The sequence below is a fragment of the Leptonychotes weddellii genome, chromosome 10 (assembly GCF_054177405.1).
Source record: "Leptonychotes weddellii isolate Sample4059 chromosome 10, ASM5417740v2, whole genome shotgun sequence".
Taxonomy (NCBI): domain Eukaryota; kingdom Metazoa; phylum Chordata; class Mammalia; order Carnivora; family Phocidae; genus Leptonychotes; species Leptonychotes weddellii.
Window position 1 is genome coordinate 76,480,422 of NC_138378.1, and position 20,937 is coordinate 76,501,358.

General features: G+C 51.1%; 2 protein-coding genes across 2 annotated transcripts in view; both read left to right on the plus strand.

The window, feature by feature from the left end:
• The window catches only part of ATP6V1B1 (ATPase H+ transporting V1 subunit B1), a 27,247-nt gene extending 13,528 nt beyond the window's left edge, over positions 1-13,719 (plus strand). The window contains exons 3-14 of the mRNA XM_006728011.3: positions 5,161-5,259; positions 5,467-5,560; positions 6,142-6,219; positions 7,120-7,259; positions 7,659-7,760; positions 8,344-8,441; positions 9,856-9,979; positions 10,147-10,297; positions 10,543-10,625; positions 11,462-11,566; positions 11,756-11,885; positions 11,976-13,719. Of these exons, the coding sequence (XP_006728074.1) occupies positions 5,161-5,259; positions 5,467-5,560; positions 6,142-6,219; positions 7,120-7,259; positions 7,659-7,760; positions 8,344-8,441; positions 9,856-9,979; positions 10,147-10,297; positions 10,543-10,625; positions 11,462-11,566; positions 11,756-11,885; positions 11,976-12,139 (1,368 nt within the window). The 3' untranslated portion in view covers positions 12,140-13,719. The remainder of the gene's footprint in view (positions 1-5,160; positions 5,260-5,466; positions 5,561-6,141; positions 6,220-7,119; positions 7,260-7,658; positions 7,761-8,343; positions 8,442-9,855; positions 9,980-10,146; positions 10,298-10,542; positions 10,626-11,461; positions 11,567-11,755; positions 11,886-11,975) is intronic.
• A 633-nt stretch (positions 13,720-14,352) lies between these two features.
• On the plus strand, positions 14,353-20,853 carry ANKRD53 (ankyrin repeat domain 53). The gene is made up of 6 exons (XM_031036615.2): positions 14,353-14,481; positions 14,637-14,858; positions 15,080-15,279; positions 16,578-16,742; positions 17,171-17,291; positions 19,478-20,853. Exons 1-6 carry the CDS (start codon positions 14,353-14,355, stop codon positions 20,186-20,188), a joined length of 1,548 nt encoding a protein of 515 aa, XP_030892475.1. The 3' UTR covers positions 20,189-20,853.
• Positions 20,854-20,937: the final 84 nt, after the last annotated feature.

Consider the following 20,937-nt stretch of genomic DNA (forward strand, 5'->3'; position numbering starts at 1 on the left):
AATTCCCAGAGGTTGATTTATCTAGGCTTGCATTCTTTTTTTTTTTTTTTTTTAAAGATTTTATTTATTTATCCATGAGAGACAGAGACAGAGACAGAGAGAGAGAGAGAAGCAGACTCCCTGCCGAGCAGGGAGCCCGATGTGGGACTCGATCCCAGGACCCCGGGATCATGACCTGAGCCGAAGGCAGACGCTTAACCATCTGAGCCACCCAGGCGCCCCAAGGCTTGCATTCTTTTGATGAATGCTATTTGGTCATACCTGTTTGTTTACTTAATACACTGATTGGACTGGCTAATAGTTTATTTTTAATTTCTGTATCTACATTTATAAGAGAAATTGGTCTACATTTTTTGGAGGGTCCTATTTTTTTTTTTTTTTTAAGATTTTCTTATTTATTTGACAGAGAGAGAGAGAGCCCAAGCAGGGGGGTCAGCAGAGGGAGAGGGAGAAGCAGACTCTTCGCTGAGCAGGAAGCCTGATGTTGGGCTTGATCCCAGGACCCTGGGATCATGACCTGAGCCAAAGGCAGCCACTTAACCGACTGAGTCCCTCAGGTGCCCTGGAGGGTCCTATCTTTACTACATTTGAGGTTTGGGAAGTTTTCTATTTTATAGTTTCCTTGCCTTCTAATGTTTCTTTCTGTTCATCGTATTATGTTGGCTGATTCTTCCAATGTAATGCTGAATAGAATGATGATAGCAGGCATTGTTGTTTTGCTCCTAATTTTTTAACAATTTATTTGGCAGAGAGAAAGAGAGCAGAGTGAGCAAGAGAGAACACAAGTGGTGGGGAGAGGGGCAGAGGGAGAGGGAGAAGCAGACCCCCTGCTGAGCAGGGAGCCCAAAGCGGGGCTCCATCCCAAGACCCTGAGTTCATGACTTGAGCAGAAGGCAGATGCTTAACCAACTGAGCCACCCAGGCACCCCTGTTTTGCTCCTAATTTTAAAGGGATTGTTTTACATCAGAGTATGCTTTCTGCAGGTGTTTTGAGGATGCTTTTTGGAGTTAAGGAATTTCCCTTTTATTCTGTTTTCAAAGAGTAGTTTTGTTCTTTAACCATGGATATCATGATTCTTTAATCACCAGAGTTTTTGTTTTAATCATGGATAGTTTTTTAAATCTTTTTCTGGTATATTAAGATGAACAAAGTTTTTTTTATCCTGCAAGTCATTAATAAGGTAAATTTATTACATTATCAGATTTCTAATATTAGACTAACCTTGAATTGTCAGAATAATTCCAACTTGGTCTTTTTAATTTTTATTTGTGTGTGTGTTTGTCTTTTTTATTTTTTGGTTTTTGACTTTTTTCTTTTATCATTTGGTTTGTAACTCGACCTTTTTTATACTTTGCTGGATTTGGTTTGTTAGTATTTTACATAGGTCTTTTGCATATATATTCATAAGCGAGATTGCCTATAATTTTCCCTTCATTATCTTATTTTGTATCATGGTTATCCTTGCCTCATAAAACTAATTAAAGACATCCCTTTTCCATCAGTCTTTTGAAAAGCTCAAGTAATTTTCAAATTATTTGTTCTTTCATTGTCAGAACTCACTTGTAAGACTATCTGGGACTGGTGTTTTCTTTATGGAAAGATTTTACACTATTTATGTAATATCTTAAAGACTGTGGGACTATTCCGGCTTTCTATTTGGTTTTTGATTGGTTTTGGTTTGAGTTGTATTCTTCTAAAACTTTATTCATTTCATCTAAGTTCTGAACCGTATTGCATACAATTGTTCATAATTCCTTTTTATTACTTTTTAATATTATTAGCATAGCTAGTTTTGACTTTTTTACTCCAACAATTATTTATTTATGTCTTTGCTCTTAATCAGTTTTATTTTATCAGTCTATTTTATTAGGCTTTTCAAAGAACCAATTTGGCTTAATCTTCTTTGTTACATGTTTGTTCTCCATGTTGATTTCTGACCTTTTATTATTTCTTCTACTATATTGGACTTTTTAAAAAGGTTTTTCTTTTAATTCTAGTTAGTTAACATACAGCATTGTATTAGTTTCAGGTGTACAATATAGTTCCATATGTCCACACTTCCATATGTCACCCGGTGCTCATCACAAGTGTACTCCTTAATCCCCATCACCTACTTCCCCCCATCCCCCATCCTACTTTATTGGGGGTTTTATTGCTGTTCTTTTCTCTAACTTTTCATGTTGCATACTCTTAAACTTACTCAGTTTTTTTTCTTTTCTTTTTTTTTTTTTTAGTTTTTTTCTTTTCTAATATAAGCATTTAAAGCTTAAATATGGGGCGCCTAGTGGTGCAGTCAGTTAAGCATCTGACTTTTGGTTTCAGCTCAGGTCCTGATCTCAGGGTCGTAAGATCAAGCCCCACATCGGGCTCTGCACTCAGTGTGAAGTCTGCTTGAGATTCTCTCTCCCTCTCCCTCTGCCCCTCCCCCCGCTCTAGCTCTCTCTCTCTCTCTAAAATAAATAAATAATCTTTTAAAAAAAGAAAAATAAAGTTTAAATGCATCCATATATGTCAATACGTAGTTTTTCATTATTGCTTAGTGCTAAATATTTTCTAATTCTACGGTCTTCTACATTAGGTTTTTAAATTTCCAAATACATGAAGTTTGTCTAACCATCTTTTTGTTTTTGATTTCTAACTTGTTTTGATTATGGTCAGAAAACATGGTACAGCCTGATTTATTCTACAAGGCGCTCTCCTTTCTCATTGTTTTCTATTTCATTTATCATGTCAGTTCTGATTCCCTCTAATGCCCAAGGAGTAATTTAGAGGAGTACTTTAACTCAGAATATGAGGAACACGTGGGCAGGGATGTCATCTTTTTACCATTTTATTTTTATTAGATTCCGATTCTCACTTACTCCCTGAAATAACTCAATCACCAGGGAAGCAAGGTGAGGGAGCCTGAAGGATGCAATACATTCTCTCCAGTACCGCCCCTGGAAGAAAGTGCAGGTTGCAGGGCTTAGCTCTCTGGGGGCTGACGAGAGCTGAAGCCAGAGGCAGTGGGGAGGGTCTGCTCTCCCAGCCCAGCTCTCCTGGCCCAGCTCATAGCCTCTTCTGGAAGTGGGGAAAGACTGGGACCCTGGTTCCCGGAGCATGCACAGACTGCAGGGCTAGGGGATTCCCTTGGGGCAGACCTCCACCTGCCCAACCTGCTACCTGTGGTCCTGGAGGACAGCCTAATTGTCTTTTTAATTGAATTATAATTTACATATCATAAACTTCCTTCTTTTAAAGCACATAGTTCAGTGGTTTTTAGTATATATATATATTTTTTAAATATATATATTAAAAAATATATATATATATTTTTTTATTTTTCCAAGATTCAAAAGGTTTATTTGAAAAAAAATCAGCACAGGACAAAGATATCCTTAATATTCCTTCTCAGAATATTTGAATATTCAAAATTTATATGAAATGTAGACAGCAACTCTGATTTCACAGAAAGAACATCAGTGGTTTATACAAATGGAAACCCATTCCCACATCCCTCCCCAATGTACTATTCTATCCACCCCTTACTGACATTAGCTTTCACTAAGCTTCTATCTTCAGTGCTACTTGCAAAAACTAAAAAGCAGAAAATCATTTTCATTTTTAAATGGCTGGGATTAATTAAAGCAACCAAAGTATATACACAGAGTTGCGCAGCCATCACCACTATTTGATTCCAGAACATTTTTATCACCTCCAAAAGAACCCCTTGTACCTGTTAGTTGTCACTCCCAATCATCCCTCCTTCCAGCCCCTGGCAACCTCTAACCTTTCTGTCTTTATGGATCAGACTATTTCAGACACTTCCTATCAGTGGAATCATATAATCCGTGACCTGTTGAGTCTGGCTTCTTTCACCTACTTAGCATGTTTCCAAGGTTCATCCGTGTTTCGCATGGATCAGTATTTCATTCCTTTTTAAGGCTGATAATATTCCACGGTATAGATATACCATCTTTTATTTCTCCATTCACTGTCTGGACATTTGGGCTGTTTCCACCTTGGGGCTATTATGAATAAGGCTACTACTTGTATATGAACATTCATATACATTCATACACAAGTTTTTGTATGGTCACATGTTTTCATTTCTGTTGGGCCCGTGGAATTGCTGGGTCATATGGTGTCTGTATGTTTAACCCTTTGAGGAAGCGTCAGAGTGTTTTCCAAAGTGGCCGCACCATTTTAAATTCCCACCAGCAGTGTCTGAGGGGTCCAATTTCTCCACACCCTCAACTACACTCGTTATCTGTCCTTCGGACTCCAGCCGTATTCACGAGTGGGACGTGGTATCTCATTGTGGTTTTGATCTGCATTTCTTCAATGGCGAATGATGTTGAGCATCTTATGTGCTTATTGGTCTTTTGAATATCTTCTTTGGAGAAATATCGATTTAGATCCTTCGCCCATTTTTAAAATTACGGTATTTGTATTTTTATTGTTGAGTTGTAAGAGTTCTGTATATATTCCCGATATTAGCCTGGTTCTTTTCAAACGGATAAGAAGAGATACTACACTTGCTCATAGCCAAAAGAGAAGTGATTGCCTGATTCTTTTTATTCCTGAAGCTGTGAGGACAACACATGAATCAGTCCCAGCCCCATGGCTAGGGAAAGACTGCCACTGGTATGAGGGGACACCTGGCCGCCCAGGAGAGCACTGTGCCAATGTGTTCACCATTAGTCCACAGGGGCAGGGACAACTGTGCTGTCCACGGGACCTAAACAGCCATAGTAATGATTACATTTTATTGAGCTGTTACAGGTCCTGGGCCCCAGCTAATGACTTCACATAGATCACTTTCTCCCCATAGAAGCCCTATGAAGTAGGCATTATTATTATTCCCATTTGAAAGACGAGGAAAGTAACGCTCAGAGACATTAAGTAACTTCCACATGGTCACACAGCTTCTAAGCATCAGAGCTTCAGTTCTAACCCTGGTCTTCCAACTCCAAAGTCAGTGCTCCTGCCCATCCAGGTGTACAGCCTCCCAAACAGAATCCAAATGTCCCACCTCCGGCCCCTCAAGTTCACTTCTACTAGTGCCTGGTCACAAAAGGGGAGACAGAAGCTTGAGACTGGGTCAAGGAGGGATGGGGGGGACAGGGACTTCACCTTTGGTCTCACTGCTGCTCTGGGCTGCTCTCCCCTCCTGCCAGTTTGCACAGTATGCTGAGATCGTCAACTTCACCCTTCCTGACGGCACTCAGAGAAGCGGGCAGGTGCTGGAGGTGTCTGGGACCAAGGCAATTGTTCAGGTAAGTGGTGTCAGGGTGATGTTGGCTGGCTGAATAAATGAATGAGCCCACAAAGTTCCTGACTATCTTATAGGCTCCGAAGGCAGGAAACGTCCTATTTTCCCAAGAGCGTCTTGCCCAGAGCTGGGCACAAAGGGAGCCTAGAATGGAAGGCCCCATTCTCCCCAGCAAGACCCTTATTAGAGTAACTAACCTCTTGTCCCATAGGTGTTTGAAGGAACCTCTGGGATCGATGCCCAGAAGACCACCTGTGAATTCACAGGGGACATCCTACGGACTCCAGTGTCAGAAGACATGCTGGGTGAGGATGGGGGGAGGAGAGGCGGCTGGGGGGTGCACCTCTGTCCTCCTGGCCCAGCTTCCCTGACCTCACACTTAGCACACTGTGTTGTCCTTGCCTCTTTGCCTGTCTGCCTCCCCTGTGAGTTCTTTGAGGTCAGAAGTTGTGTCTTCTCTCTCTGACCCCCAACCCCAGCTCGGGGCCAGACATACAGATGTTCCGTAAATGAGGAAGGCTGGTTCAATCAACTGGGGGCACAGAAGGTAGTCATCTGTTTGGGGTTAGGCTGGAACAGAGTGCACATCCCCCAATTTTCTCCCAAGATCTGTCATACCTGGCCCTCTCCTCTTTCCAGTCCTAAAACCCTCCATTAGAGTCATTTCCTGGGCCAAGGCCTCACCTGTAAAGATTTCCAGGAGAGGAGGGAAGATCCCCACAGAGACAGTCACTGTAGCCAGCTCTCTCTCGGGGGGTAACTGAGGGCTGAGGGGAGAGGGACATGAGGGGTGGGTGGGAGCTGCTGGTTGTGTGGAGGGTGAGCAGCAGCGAGGGAGACCCAGGGCTGGCCCTAAGCATCCCCCCATGGCCTCCCCCACCCTCAGGTCGGGTCTTCAACGGCTCCGGCAAGCCCATTGACAAGGGGCCAGTGGTCATGGCAGAGGACTTCCTGGATATCAATGGTGAGTGACCAGAGAAAGACTCTGGACAGCTTCCGGGACCCAGCCCCCAATCACCTTCCCCACCCCCAGCCACCACCTCTAACACCTTGCCCTTGGAAGTTCTGCCCCAGACACAGGCCAGGGGCAATGGGCCAGGGCTCACCCGCAGGCTGGTCAGACTACCAGACAGATTGGGTGTGTGACGAGAACTGCAGAGGCCTCTCTGTCCCCAAATCTGCCACAGAGCCTGAAATACTGTCATCGGCACTTCATGTCCTGTTCCTTTCAAAGCCATCATCAGGTGCAAAGTTCCATGGGTGCCCAAGACCCTCACTCTCCCGCCTCCCAGTGCCCTGTCCCCGCCCCTCAGAGCTGCCTGGGGTGGCTTGCCGCAGTAGACACAGCCCCTTCCTGGTGGGAGGCCATCCTGAGTCCTCCAGTCCTGTCAGTTCTGAGGACGAGATGGAGGCCCATAGGTGGAGGACCACAGAGGACCACAGCTGCCCCAAACCACTCAGCAAGTCAGGGGCAGAGCAAAGAATACACATCCCCTCAGACAGGAGCTCTCCAGGCTGCCCTCTGTTCCTTTGAGCCCCGCACGACACCTGCTCAGCCTCGGGGGCCTCAGCCTGAGCTCCCACCTGCCTGCCACTTCTGCTGGGCCAGGCAGCACTGTCCAAGGGAGCACTGGATTGTGGCTATTTAAATACAAATGAATTCAAGTGGAATACACGTTCATGTCACATGCCCACCAGCCGCATGTGACTAGGGCTACTGGACTGGGCAGGGTAGTTAGAGCACATTTTCATCATCACAGAGAATTCTGCTCCACAGTGCAGCTCTGGAGTCGGGGGCAGGGTTGGGGGAGGGCAGGGACAGACTTGAGCCCTTGAGCATGGGTCCATGATCACCCTCTCCCAGGCCAGCCCATCAACCCCCATGACCGCATCTACCCAGAGGAGATGATTCAGACGGGCATCTCTCCCATCGACATCATGAACAGCATTGCCCGTGGTCAGAAGATCCCCATCTTCTCAGCAGCCGGGCTCCCCCACAATGAGGTGAGGCCTGCAGGGTCCTGCAGACATGACCAAGAGGAACGCACAGGGCAGAGGCCAGTGAAGTGGGTCTCCTGAATCAAACAGGCAGGGACCAGCCACGCTGGGGTCATAGCTGTCCAGACTGGTAGCTGTCCTCTGGCAACTCATGGGCTCAGGGCCTCAGAACACCTCCTCAGTGCCCCCAAGCAGGTCTTCAAGCCTTCACCCTGAGGAAGGCTGTAGGACCTGGGGCAGCCCTTTCATCTTTCTGGCCTAGGATCCCCCCCCACCACCCCAACCAAAGGCCTTGGCAGGAGGAAGGACTGGAAATTGCTCCAACCATCATCCTCTATGGTGCTCACGAGGCTGGGCTCTGGGCTCTGGTTCTGACACCCTTCCTTCTAATCCACTCCATCCCAGATTGCCGCCCAGATCTGCCGCCAGGCTGGGCTGGTGAAGAAGTCCAAGGCTGTGCTGGATTACCACGACGACAACTTTGCCATTGTCTTTGCGGCCATGGGGGTAAGAGAAGTTGGGCAGATTGGCAAATTCTGGAAGCTGTGGGCAGGCAGCCTTGTCTCTCTTGGACCCTGGCTCTGCCTGATATGATGAGGGAGGCATAATCCTTCTCCCTGAGAAGCTGTCAGTGTCCAGGCCTATCTGGTGGGAGAGGCAAGAGCATGACTGAAGGGGGAAGGGGCCTCAGTGACTAGGTACAGTGTGTCCCCCCGTGCATTCCAAAGGACATGGCAGCTGTAAGATGAGCCCTAGGGTGGCCTGGAGGAGGGAGAAGCCAGGGAATTTGGGAAGACGGCTTCAGGGAGGGGATACCACGGGGCCCTCAGGGGGCCCAAGGAGGGGTTTAGCAGGGAAGCAGCTGGCTAAGTGAGGGGTCAGGATGCAATGAGCAGAGCACAACCTGAAGAAATCTGAACTTCTCTTTGGGGGCCTGGGGAGTGCAAACCCAGCCCCTGCCTTCTCAAGTGCTGGGTCATCCCAGGGACTGACAGTCAATAGGCTCTACTGAGAAGAGATGGGAGGGGCCGGGGCCCCAGCCCTTAGGCTGCAGAGACGCCCCCTCCAGCCCTCCCTGCTGTGTGTCCAGGTGAACATGGAGACAGCCAGGTTCTTCAAGTCTGACTTCGAGCAGAACGGTACCATGGGGAATGTCTGCCTCTTCCTGAACTTGGCCAACGACCCCACGTGAGCCATCCCCTGGTACCCAGACTGCCTTCAGGCAGCAAGCCCTGTCCCCTCTCAACACCCAGAGTACCAGAGCTCAGGAGTATCCCAGAACCATAGCCATGGGCCGGAGTTGGGAAAACAACCCCTTGTTGTGCAGATGGGGAAACTGAGGCTGGGTAAGGGGTAGGGATAGCCCAGGGAGAGATGGAGGGGACCAGACCACAAGCCCGCCTGCCACCTGCAGCCCCTCTGTTCTTCCCATAATGTGCGTCCAGCCACTGTCCCCAGTCAGACCTCCTTATTCTTGAGTCACTTCCCCAAAGTCACCACTAAAACTTAAACCACGTATTTACAGAAACTGCTGTTTTATTTTTTAATTTTCTTACTTGAATAGAGTTGACACACAATGTTAACATTAGTTTCAGGTGTACAAGGTAGTGATTCAGTTTCTCTGTAGGTCAGTGCTGTGTTCACAACGAGTGTATCTACCATCTGTCACCAAGTAACACTCTCACCATACCACCGACCCTATTCCCCGTGCTGCGCCTGTCTCCCTGACTGGGAGCCTATGACTCCGCCCCTCGCCCCCCATTTTGCCCATCTCCCCACCCCTTCCCTCTGGCAACCATCAGTTTATTCTCTGTATGTATAGGTCTGATTCTGCTTTTTGTTTATTCATTTGGAAAAACTGTTATTTCTAAAGTTCAGGAAGTGTGAGTTTAAATCTGTGGGTCAGGGGGATGAAAAAAAAATTCTAATAAAACTGTCCTGGGTACTGAAGGGGCTCCAAAAGCGAAGTAACAGAATTCTGGAGGCCAAGATGACATCACCAGAGAAAAGACCCACAGGACAGAGCTTAAGGACTGAGAGAGCCTGGAGCCAGAGGAAGGGACTCGGGGGAGCTCAGAGTGGAAGGGGGCTGCCAGGCGGGCAGGGCACGCCTATGGAATATGCACACTAGCCGTGCTCTGGAGCAGTGAGGGGAACCTTCCGGAAGGAATCCAGGGTGTTCTACCTGAGCCGAGTGTGGCGGGGAGGAAGCTGGGGAAGAGAAGCGCAGCAGGAGCCCCACCCCTGCCTCGCTCTGATAGGCCAGCACCCCCCCCGCCCCCCCGCACGCACCTTCAGGCCCACAGGGACAGGGTGCTGTCATCCTCATCAACACTCCTGGCCCTGCCTGTCCCACTCCTGCCCAACTCCCGGCCTATTCCGGGCTCCCCCCCTTCCTCCCTAGGACAGCAGGAGGGAGGAGTGCCAGACGTGGTGAACTGCCCACCCCCAGGAACCACAGCTGACATGGGGCCTGGGAGCTGGGGCTCATCCCACCCACCCCCCTGCTGCTATGCGCAGTCCACTATCCACTCAGCACTTGGGGCTAGACAGAGCACAGGCCTAGGCCTCTGGGCTCTCTAAACACAGGCTGTCCCTCCAGGATCGAGCGCATCATCACCCCACGCCTGGCACTGACCACTGCTGAATTTCTTGCCTACCAGTGTGAGAAGCACGTGCTGGTCATACTGACCGACATGAGTTCCTACGCAGAGGCCTTGCGGGAGGTGAGGCAGCTGGTGAAGGGTGTCGGGGTCGTGCCGGCCTCTCCGTAGTCCTTCCACCCCAAAACTCACCCATCCAAGCCTGCCGCCACTCACTCCATTTCTCAGTCACTGAACCTCCCACTCAGCCTCTTGCCCCGCTTCTTATCCCAGCGACACTGACGTTGCAGGTCTCAGCTGCCAGAGAGGAGGTGCCGGGCCGCCGAGGCTTCCCGGGATACATGTACACAGACCTGGCCACCATCTATGAGCGGGCAGGCCGCGTGGAGGGCCGGGGAGGGTCCATCACTCAGATCCCCATCCTCACCATGCCCAATGACGGTGAGTCTCTTCGCTGCCCACTACCCTCTGCTACCCCCTGCCCTCCCTTCCCACTGGGATGCCTAAAGGGCCCATGGTTTTGTGCATAGATGTGCAGTAGCTCTGTTTCTTCATCACGGGATTCACTGTCTTTTCCTTGCCTCCACATACCCCATCACTCCCATGAGAGCCATAGAGCCCAGGCGGCCCTGAGCGGGTGGAGGCGTGGGCCCCATCTACACTGACTCCAGTGCATTTCCTTGCAGATATCACCCACCCAATCCCAGACCTGACGGGCTTCATCACAGAGGGACAGATCTACGTGGACAGACAGCTTCATAACAGACAAGTATGGTCCCCTCCCTACAACTTAGTGCTCTCCCCACCCCCCCCAGAGACACTAACAGATGTCCCTTCACCTGCTGTGCTTCAGTTCTCTGTGAATTAGGAGGGGCCGGGTGAGGCTAACTCCAAAGAGGAGATGACCCAGGAAGACTGTGTGGTCACAGACAAAGACAGGTCTGGCTAGAATCCAGACCATCTGACTGTGGGAACCTTGTGAAAATCATCTCATCATTCTGATGCTGGGTTTCCTCACCTATAAAACAGAACTAATAGTATTTATCACTCAGTGGAGTGCATTGTGGAGGATACAATCATTTGGCACATAGAGAGCATCCAGCAGATAGTAGATAATAAATACCACTTCTCTTTGCTTTCCAGTAATTTGCTCTGGTGAACAAAACAATGGGTAACTGACACAAGTAGATGGTGAATAATGTGCTAACAGGTTAGAAAATGTGTCTGTCCCATCTGAGGTCAAAGGCAATCCTGTGACTTTTACCTCTTTGCTCAGTAGGTTCCTTCTTTACAGCTATTAACTATTAAGCTTCAACCTGGTTTTTGTCCAAATAATCAAAGGTTTTAAAATAGTGACTTTCATTACCTAATGTCACGTCACGCCCCCCCCCTCCTGTCTAGGAGCACACATGTAGACACGTGCATACCCAAGTTCTAGAATTTGTGGGCGATAAAGGAGGGCAGGGCATGACCAGCAGACCTCTCTGTGGGAGGAGGGAGGAGCAGTCTCTTGAGAACCCCAGGGGGAGGAGAGACAAGTAGGGGTAGGAAGGAAAGTCAAGTCTGGACCCTGCCTTCTGCCACTCCCTTCTTCTGCTTGCCCAGATCTACCCCCCCATCAACGTGCTCCCTTCCCTGTCGCGGCTGATGAAGTCTGCCATTGGGGAGGGCATGACGAGAAAGGACCATGGAGACGTCTCCAACCAACTGGTAAGGAGAGAGCCCAGGGACTGGTGGGTAAGCTAATTTCAGAAGCTAGAGGTTTGAGCCCTACCTGGACCACGAGCTTGTCTCTGGGAAATCCCTCCCCTTTTGGGGTCCCCACACAGCCAAATTGGGGGCCACTGAGCTCCTGTGATCCACCTGCGGTGACCGCTAGGACCGCCCCCCTTCACCCAGTATGCTTGCTACGCCATCGGGAAGGACGTGCAGGCCATGAAAGCAGTGGTGGGGGAGGAGGCGCTCACTTCGGAGGACCTGCTCTATCTGGAATTCCTGCAGAAGTTCGAGAAGAACTTCATCAACCAGGGTGAGGCGGGCTGGGGGCGTTCAGGCAGTAACCCCCTTACCCGGCCACATATACGCGCACACGCTCCTAACACTCCTGCCCCGTCCCTAGGCCCCTACGAGAACCGCTCGGTGTTTGAGTCCTTGGACCTGGGCTGGAAGCTGTTGCGCATCTTCCCCAAGGAGATGCTGAAGCGCATCCCGCAGAGCGTGCTCGATGAGTTCTACTCCCGCGAGGGGGCGCCGCAGGACCCCGCGTCCGACACTGCGCTCTAGCCCCATCCATAGCGGACCCCGGAGCTCGTCCCGGAAGCCCCTGCTCTACGCCAGTTCTACGCACGCCTCCGTGTCTTCCAAGGTCCCACACACCTGAACCAACCGCTTGAGTGCCCACTGTCAGCTACCCACCCCAACCACACCCCCTCCGCCTCGAGGCGGGGACGGGGGGGAGGGGGCTCCCACGCTTCATCCCTCTCCCTGGATTCCCCGCACTGGGAAAGAACAAAAGGTTGTTAACGCCTGTATTAAGCACATGAGAATCACCTAGAGAACTTTACAAAATACCAAGGCCCAGGCTCCAAACCAGATCAGTTAATCTGAATCTGGAGGCAGAATTCCTCTGCATTGGTATTTTTCCCCCAGGTACAGCTGGAGTTGCAACCACTAGTTTAGAGGCTGCAAGATAACCCAGGTAAAGATAATGAGGGTGCACTTGAAGAAGTCCTGAGACACTCTCCAACCCGACATACACATAGGGTTTTGTTGTCATTCTTAGGACCCTAATACCTCAGAAGCAACAGCCCACAGAATCCCCCAACTGCCAGGAAATCCTCAAGCTTTGTCCCTGCAAAACATTATCACTTCATCTTAATTTGAAGCCAGGTGTTAAGGCCCCACTTGGGGCAGATCCCCAGAATTTGCTAGTTTTTAAAGTGCTCAGGAGGGGTGCTAACTCCTTCAGACCACTGGGGTTGGGAGGTGAGTGGACTACCAGAGGAGGTTTCCCTGGAATGAGGGAGAACTGCTTTGGGTAAAGAATCTGCATTTTTGTCCCTCCCTGTAGGTCACAGTGGTCTTGGGAGACCCTCCCCACTCCTTAGATTTCTCTGGGGGAAATACCAGGAATGATGGGGCCCAGAGGGGAGAAGGTAGTTAGAAGTGAGTGGTGTGGTCCGGTATACCTAGAGTTGACCCCTGGGGCCTCAGTAAACCTCTGATAAGCTTGGGGTCATTCCCCCTGAGAAGGGATGGAATGTGGATGGTTCACTCAACACTGAATCAAGCTACGTTGATTGCTTGACTACCATATATTAAAAACTTAAAAGGCAAACTGAAGAAAACATTGATGACAAATATATATAAAGGGTTACGGTTAATAAGTTTTACAAATCCAGTAAGAAACACTTTGAAGACCCTCAAAGAACAATGTGAAGAAACAGATAATTCCCAGAAGAGAAAAACACTGATATTTAATTGTTTAACTTTTGGTAGTCATCAAGGAGTCAAATTAGAACATTTCCACTACCAAATTATTAGCAAATGTTTATTTAAAATCACAATATTCAGCGCTGGTGGTGATGGTTCAAGTAGGTCCTCTTTTAACAATAGAAAATTCTAGATAGCTGGCCTGGTCTCACTGCTCCAATCCCCTCCCTCCTTGTGAAGTAGGTGGTATTATTCCCAGTTTGCTGATGCAGAAACTAAGACACAGAGGTCAAGTAACTCACCCAAAGTCCCACGGCTGATGTGCAGGGTCCCTGCTTCACTGCGGGTAGAAGTGTAAATGAATATAAAACCTTGGTGGTGGGCAGTTTGTAAACACATATTAACAATTAAAAAATGTTCGTTCCCTTTCACCTAGTAATTCTACATTCAGGAAATCCATCCTAAGAAAACGATCAAGATGAATCATTTTGTTTTCTGCCGCACATGTCAAATGATAGTACGTCCATTATGACGCTGGGCTACAGTGGCGTCATAACGTACGTTTAGTATATGGCATGACAATGGATATTAGTTCATAATAAAACGCTAAATGAAAAGAAGTACAAAAAATGTAGGATATGTATATACATATCGTAATGGACCGTGATTTCTGCGGTTGGTGGAATTGTGATTTTTAATTTCCTTGTCCCTTTCTCTGTTTTTACAATCAGCACTTACCAATTTTATAATCAGAAACAAAACCCAGGGGTCTTGTGGTTTGTGTGTGTGGCCGATGCTGTTTCCAGGACGAGGGGGCCAGGACTCACCGGGTGGCGGAGGGGTTAGCCGCGGCAGGATCTCCGGGAGGCGCCGGGCGGGCCCCTGGGGACGGGGGGCGGCCGGTTACTCAGCCAGGGCAGTGTTGCGGTCCGCGGAGGAGCAGCCCTGGCCGCAGGGCCAGTTCGAGCTTCCGCCGACGGGACCCTGCGGGCGGGTGGCGCGGGCCCGCCGGCGGGCAGGCCGTGGTGGGGGGGGGGGCAGCCCCCCCGCACACAAGTGTCGCCATGCAGCCGGCGGAGAAAGCCTCCTACAAGGTCACCTGGGGTGAAGCTGCGTCCCAGCAGCCCAGGTGGGCCGGGGATGAGGTGGCCGGGCTGTGGGGGGACTCCCTGGAGGGGCAGGGCCCGGAGCATGTGGGAGCCCTTGGGTGGCGCGAGGAGCCGGGAGAACGGGGCTGGGGTCCGGGCTCGCCTCCGGAGAGGTGTCCGGGGACGGTGGCTTCCTCATTGCCCTGCCGACCAGCCAGCCCCGGCCTGGCCTCCCGAAGCGCCTTGGTGCTCAGTGACAGCCCTCCCCCTCACGCACGCCCCTCCGCAGGGCCAACGGCCCAGACCCAGACTCCGCTTTCTTGCTCACCTGCCCACTCCGGACCCACGCTTACCCCGACGATGAGTGGGACCAGAGTGCTATTGGGAGCTACTACGAGCTGTTCGCGGCCGCACTGGGCAACCTGGAATGGTTGCGCTTCTGTCTGAGTCGGGACCGTGACAAAATTCCAGCAGATGACAAGGTAAGGCCTTGGAGCTTGGGGGCAAGAAATGAAGTCCTCTGTACGCACAGAAAGTTCCTCACATAGTGGTTCCCTGGCAAAGATCTGCCTATGGCAGATCCACAGATACCCTTTTCTGTGTAGTCACCTTCTATGAGCAGACTCTGCTCTGTAGGTTAGGTTGGGGACCCTGGGGCCCCAATCCTGCTCAGTCTCCTCCTACCCTCCTCCTGCCCCCACAGGGCTTCACTGCCATCCACTCTGCAGCCCAGAGCGGCAAGCTTACGTGCCTGCAGGTCTTGGTAGAGGAGTACAAGTTTCCCGTGGACCTGCCCACCAACAATGGCCAGACACCCCTGCACCTGGTCATCCACGGGGACAACAAGACCATGACCCTCCCCTGCATTCACTATCTACTTAAGCAAGGGGCGGCCCTCAACACGTGAGTCCAGCCTGTGTCCAGAAAGTGTCTTGGAACCTGGGCAGATAGGAACCCCACTTCCAAGTAGGCAGATCCATGCAGGACAGGCAGAGGGCTGTGGGGTGACAAGGACTGGGTCCCACATAAAGCAGTCAGCGAGCCCGCATGCTGTAGTAAGGAGATCAGGCTCTGGGAGAGGACAGACCTAGTTCACACCCCAGCTTTGCCATCTGCTAGCAAACAGCAAGACCTCCGACAAGTCACTCAACCATTAGCCTCAGTGCTCTGGTTCCCAAGCTTGTCAGCACACTGGAGTCCCGTATGTAGCTTCAGAAATACCAGTGCCTGTGTTCCAGTAAAAGGCTGAAATTGGTATGGGGTGCCATCTGAGCTTTGGAAGGCCTAAAATATCCCCAGGTGTTTCTAATTTGCAGCAAAGTTTGGGAATTATTTCCTGAGTGTCTTCAACTGAAATGTGGGAAGATGACATGAGACTATTGTGGTAACTGAGGAAATGCATGGAAGTGCCCGGATGGCCCATGGGAGACTGCACTCGCTCATATTTACAGAGCCCTGTGTGCTCGGTGCCAAGCCTGAGTTGAATACAGCAGTGAAGACACGGAAATTGTCCCAGCCCTCATGAAGCTGATAAACTAGTGCAGGAGCAGAGGGTGAACTAGCAAACCAATAAATGAATGAAATGACAGTGTAGTAAGTAGTTACAAAGGAAATAAACAGGGCAATGAGGTGATGAGTGAAAGGGGTAGGGCAGAGGACCTATTTTGGAAGGGGAAGTCACCTCTAAGGAAATAACATTTAAATTGCAGCCTGAAAACTGAGAGCAAGGCAGCCATGGACAGAACTGGGGAAAAGAGTCCCAAGCAGAGGGAACATCATGTGCAAAGATCACACGTTGGGAAAGAGTGGGGCAAGGTCAGAAGATGAGGGTGGGGAGGAGGCAGGGCCCAGGTCACGCAGGCCTTGTGCGCCATGGCCAGGCAGGGGAGGGGGCAGGAGGGCTGGCTGACTTAAGAGCCAATAAGGTTAGTGCTCTCTGAGCTCCAGCCAACCCAGCTCTTCTCCCAGCAGATCTTTACTGTTGCACATCCATATAGTCAGGCTCCCACCATTCATCTAGTCCAAACCCTCCTCCTACGGTTGAAGAAACTGAAGCTCAGAGAGGAGAAGGGACATATCAGAGTCACCCAGTGGGCTAGTGGCAGAGCAGGTGCGGAAGCTGGTTTGCCCACCTCTCTGATGGGCAGATGGCCTTTGTCCTTCCTTTCTGCCCTCTTCCCGGCCGGCGGGGCCCTCTACAGTCAGACATGCAATGGCTCCACACCCCTCCACCTGGCAGCCCGCAAGGGCCTGCTGAGCTGCGTGAAGGTGCTGGTGCAAAATGGCGCCAATGTCCACGCCCGAGATGCCATGGGCCGCAAGCCCATCGACTACTGCAAAATATGGAGCCACCGTGACTGTGCCCGGTGAGGGTGTGAGAACCACCCACAGCCTGCCACCCCTGCCCTCCCTCCCAGCCCTTTCCCTGGGGCCCTCACCTAAGGCTGAGCCTTTACCAGGAGGGTCTGGGCTGAGAAATATGTCTGTGGAAGAGAGCCCTCGGTCCCCCCCCCCCCCAGGATATTATTCCCAGGGCTTTGCACAGGGCCTCACCCCTTTGGGTTGAGCACTGCCCTTCCTTGCCCTGAGGCCTTGGATCCTCAGCAGGGGCTGCTGATCAGACTATCACTTTCCTCTCTCACCTCAAAGGTAGTGGGAGGGGCCTTGGGCAGTGGGGCATGGCGTCTCTGGTGGCTCCTCCCACCCTCATCCGGGCCCTCAGCAGCAGCCAGTCTTCCCAGCCCAGGGTGAAGCTCGGTCACTGGGGGATGACATACCCCCACCTTGGCGTCAGGTTCTTGAAGGATGCCATGTGGAAACGGGACAAGAAGGACTTTGCTCGTGAGATGGGGAAACTGAAGAGGCTCAAGGACCAGCTGGCCTTCATGGAACAAGACTACCTGACTGAGTATCAAGTAAGGGGGAAGGGGGGCAGGGGCGCCGGGCCCGCACTGCTCTCCAAGCAGGTGAGCACAGGAGGCCGGGACTCACAGGCAGTTAGAGGAGTGGCTGGTAGCAGTCCCACCCAGAAAAAGCCTCCCTCTCCCCATCCTCTGAAATTCCACCCTTAAAAGCCACTCCCCTAGGTCAAAAGTCTTATTTTGTGTTAGAGAGTAAATACAGCTTAAATTGGCAAGAAGTACAGCACCCCTCCTAGTGCATTGCCTCCTTCTGGATGAGGAGGAAAATCTCTAGCGAGTTCCAGGCCCTGCCTACATTGGGATTCACATTGGTTAAAAAGATCCATCCTCCGGGCACCTGGGTGGCTCAGTCTGTTAAGTGTCTTAACTTCGGCTCAGGTCATTATCCTGGGTCCTGGGATGGAGCCCCGCATCGGTCCCCCACATCAGGCTCCCCACTCAGTGGGAAATCTGCTTCTCCCTCTCCCCCTCCCCCTGCTCATGCTCTCTCTCTCAAATAAATAAAATCTTAAAAAAAGAAAAAAAAGATCCATCCTTTGGGGCATGTAGCTGGCTCAGTTGGTGGAGTACATGACTCTTGATTTCGGGGTTGAGAGTTCAAGCCCCGTGTTGGCAGTAGAGATCACTTAAAAATAAAGTCTTCTTAAAAAAAATACACCCTTTCCAACAGACACTGAGCATTTCCTCTCTGCTAGGCACCTGCTGGACCCTGAGGCTCCAAAGACAAATGAGATGTGGTCCCCTCACTGAAGGAGCTTAGGATCTAGAATGGGAGGTGGGTTATATTCCCACAGAGGAGGAAGGGTCCAGGAGGATGCCAGAGAGATAATGCTTAAGAGGATCTTTAAAGATGGGCAGCAGTTGGCTGTATGAAGAAGGGAAGGGCTGACCAGGCAGAAGGAACAGAGAGCCCTGTGGAGAGGCACAGAGGTACAGGAGAACGTGGTATATGCCGAGAAGCACAAAGTCAGTACAGCTAGGGGAACAGATGTGAGCTGGAGATTGCCAAGCGAGAGATTTGGGAGGGGCTCAGATCTATGATGGACCTTGGCTAGGGAAGAATGGGGAAGTAAAGGATTTTAAGCAGGTATAATGATATAGGATGCAAGAGCCAGAAAACCCAGAGAGAAGATGCTGGGAATCCTAAGTGGATCCAGAAGTGGGGAGGGCTTCAGGGCTGGCAAAATCCAGTACTCCAGCTTGGTTCCAGCTGCATTTCTCTCCAGTTTTCTCAGCCCTGTCCTCTTTTAGTGTGTCACCCAGTCCTCATAGCCCCTTGTGTCCAGAGGAGGCAAAGCTCATCCGTTCCCGTGGCTCTAAACTTCCCCAGAAGCCCCTTGCAGATCTCCCCTTATCTCTTATTGGCCTCAGTTGGATCCTATGTCCATTCTTGTGCCAATCCCTACAGCTAAAGGAAAGCCATGTGCTGACTGACCTGGGGCTGGGGCAAGGCTGATGGAATTATTATGATTGGCTTAGCCTAATCAGAGCCTACCTCCCGAGCTGGGTCAATCTCCGTACCACCTGATGGCTTAGCAACGGTCCGGGGGGTGAGACGCTGAAACAAGGGGGTGGACAAGGGGCAGTTCTGTGGCAAGCCAAAGGTTCAATTCTAGTGGAGGCAAAAACAGAGAGGTAGACCGAGTCATGACCACCCAGCCCAGAGAGCCAGCCAACTATATCCCCCAACATACAAGGCCCACCACTTCCAGAAGCCAATCCAGACTGGCTACCCCCAGTTCCAGGCCTTCCAAACCTTTCTGCTTTCTTCCTCCCCCATCAATCCAGAGATTCTCTCAGGGCAGGACATATCTCCACTATCAGACGAGGGACTTCTCTGGAGGTGGAGGCTTGTCTCCCCCATGAGACTTGAGGTTTTCCGTAGGGCAGGGACTGGAGACCTCACTTAGGGCAGAGGCCGTATCAGGTTGGAGGTCGGAGAGGTTCTACCTGCCCCATCAGCCCAAGGGCTCCCTTCGGGCAATAGTTATCTCCCCGTCAGAACAAGGGCTCCCATAAGGCAGGCGTTTCTCTCATCAGACTTAGGCCTCCTGGGGTGCAACTGGATCTAGCCAGTGATACCTGAGGTTTCCAAGGGCTACAGCCACAAGGCCCCCCTCCACAGGAGCAGGGAGGAGGGGCAGCCCTCCATGACTATCTTGTACCCTCTGATGTTGCAGAAAGAGCACCAAATTCTGAGAGAAGCTGATTTCAAGAAGTGGCTCCATCGCAAGCAGCTGCTTCAAGGCCAATCCCTGATCCCCAACGCCAAGCAAGCGCCTTGTGCCCCACCCCAGGCGATCGCCATCCCCCAGACCCCCAAGCACCAGGGGCCTCGAAAGAGTTTCTACCCCTCCCCAGAGGCACGCCTGCGGCAGACATCAACACCCAAGCTGCAGTCCTTGGGGACACCCACACCCATCTACACGCAGCCCATGGTCAGGCGGCCCAAGTGGTGGAATGTTAGCAACAATCCTGCCAGATGGCCCACCACCCAGATCGGCTACCCACAGGGCATCCGCCTGGGTGTGCATCCAGACCCCAGCCCGGAGCGCGACTTCCAAAGCTTCCTTAAGGCGAGGTCTGACCGGCACGGCGGGGCACAGCTGTGCACGGTGGCCAGCAACCGGGTGGCACCTGTGCCCCAGCTGCCTTTCAAGGTGCTAGTCCAAGAGCTGTACCCTTCAGTGCGGCCACGCAGGATGAAGGTGCCCCAGGGCTTTTGCCCTGTCAGCATAAGGCACGTGCCCCGGAAGCGGCTCTCGGGTGACAACTTCTGGACTGACGCTCTGGCCATGAACCTGCGTGAGACATTTGATGAAGCCTTCCTGGCAGCTGTGCAAGCCCATCAAGGGCTCCCCACTCTGCCCTCCCCCAAAAGCCCCCCATAAACTTATTTTGGCAGGCCGTCAACCTGAGACAGCCCAGTGAAGGCTGAGGTGTGGTGATTCACGTTGGGGATGGAAGAGAGGGAGAGGAGTACTCACAGGCTTCCCACTTCCCACTCCCAAGCTTGAAGATCGGAGCCCCTTCTCTCTTAACAAAAGACTAGGTCCCAGGTCTCCTTTCTCCACAAAGAAATTCCTTGGACTCCCCAAGAGGTTTAAGCTAGCGCGGAGGCCTCAGAGTGGGCATCAGTCTATCCTGGGCCCTTGCATCATGAAACTGACGCTTTGGTGTCCCTACTACCTCTCCTCCCCCCGCCCCAGCCCACCAGGAACAAGGCTTCCAGGATAGGGTACCACAGGAAAATGCTGCCTCTTGTTCAGACTAAGTCCTTCAAGGTCTCTGTAGTTCAGGGAGGCACAAGCAGCGTATCTTGGGGGGAGGGAGGGAGGACCCGTGGCTTCAGTTGCAACTATACAAGCACTTGCACTTCCTCCAGGAAGCTATCCTGGATCCCCTGTTATCCCCGGGACACATCACTACAAATCATTCATTAAACAAACGTTTATTGAGTGCTTTCTATGTACCGGGCACCAAGCCAGGCACTGTTAATACAAAAACTGAAGGACAGTCCCTGCCCTCAAGGAGCTTACAGTCTAGTGGGGAGATAGACCAGTAAGCCTAGAGTGAGTTGTGTGGTGTGCTGGGGGGAGAGGGGACAAAGCTCAGAGGAACTGAAATCTAAGTTGAGAAC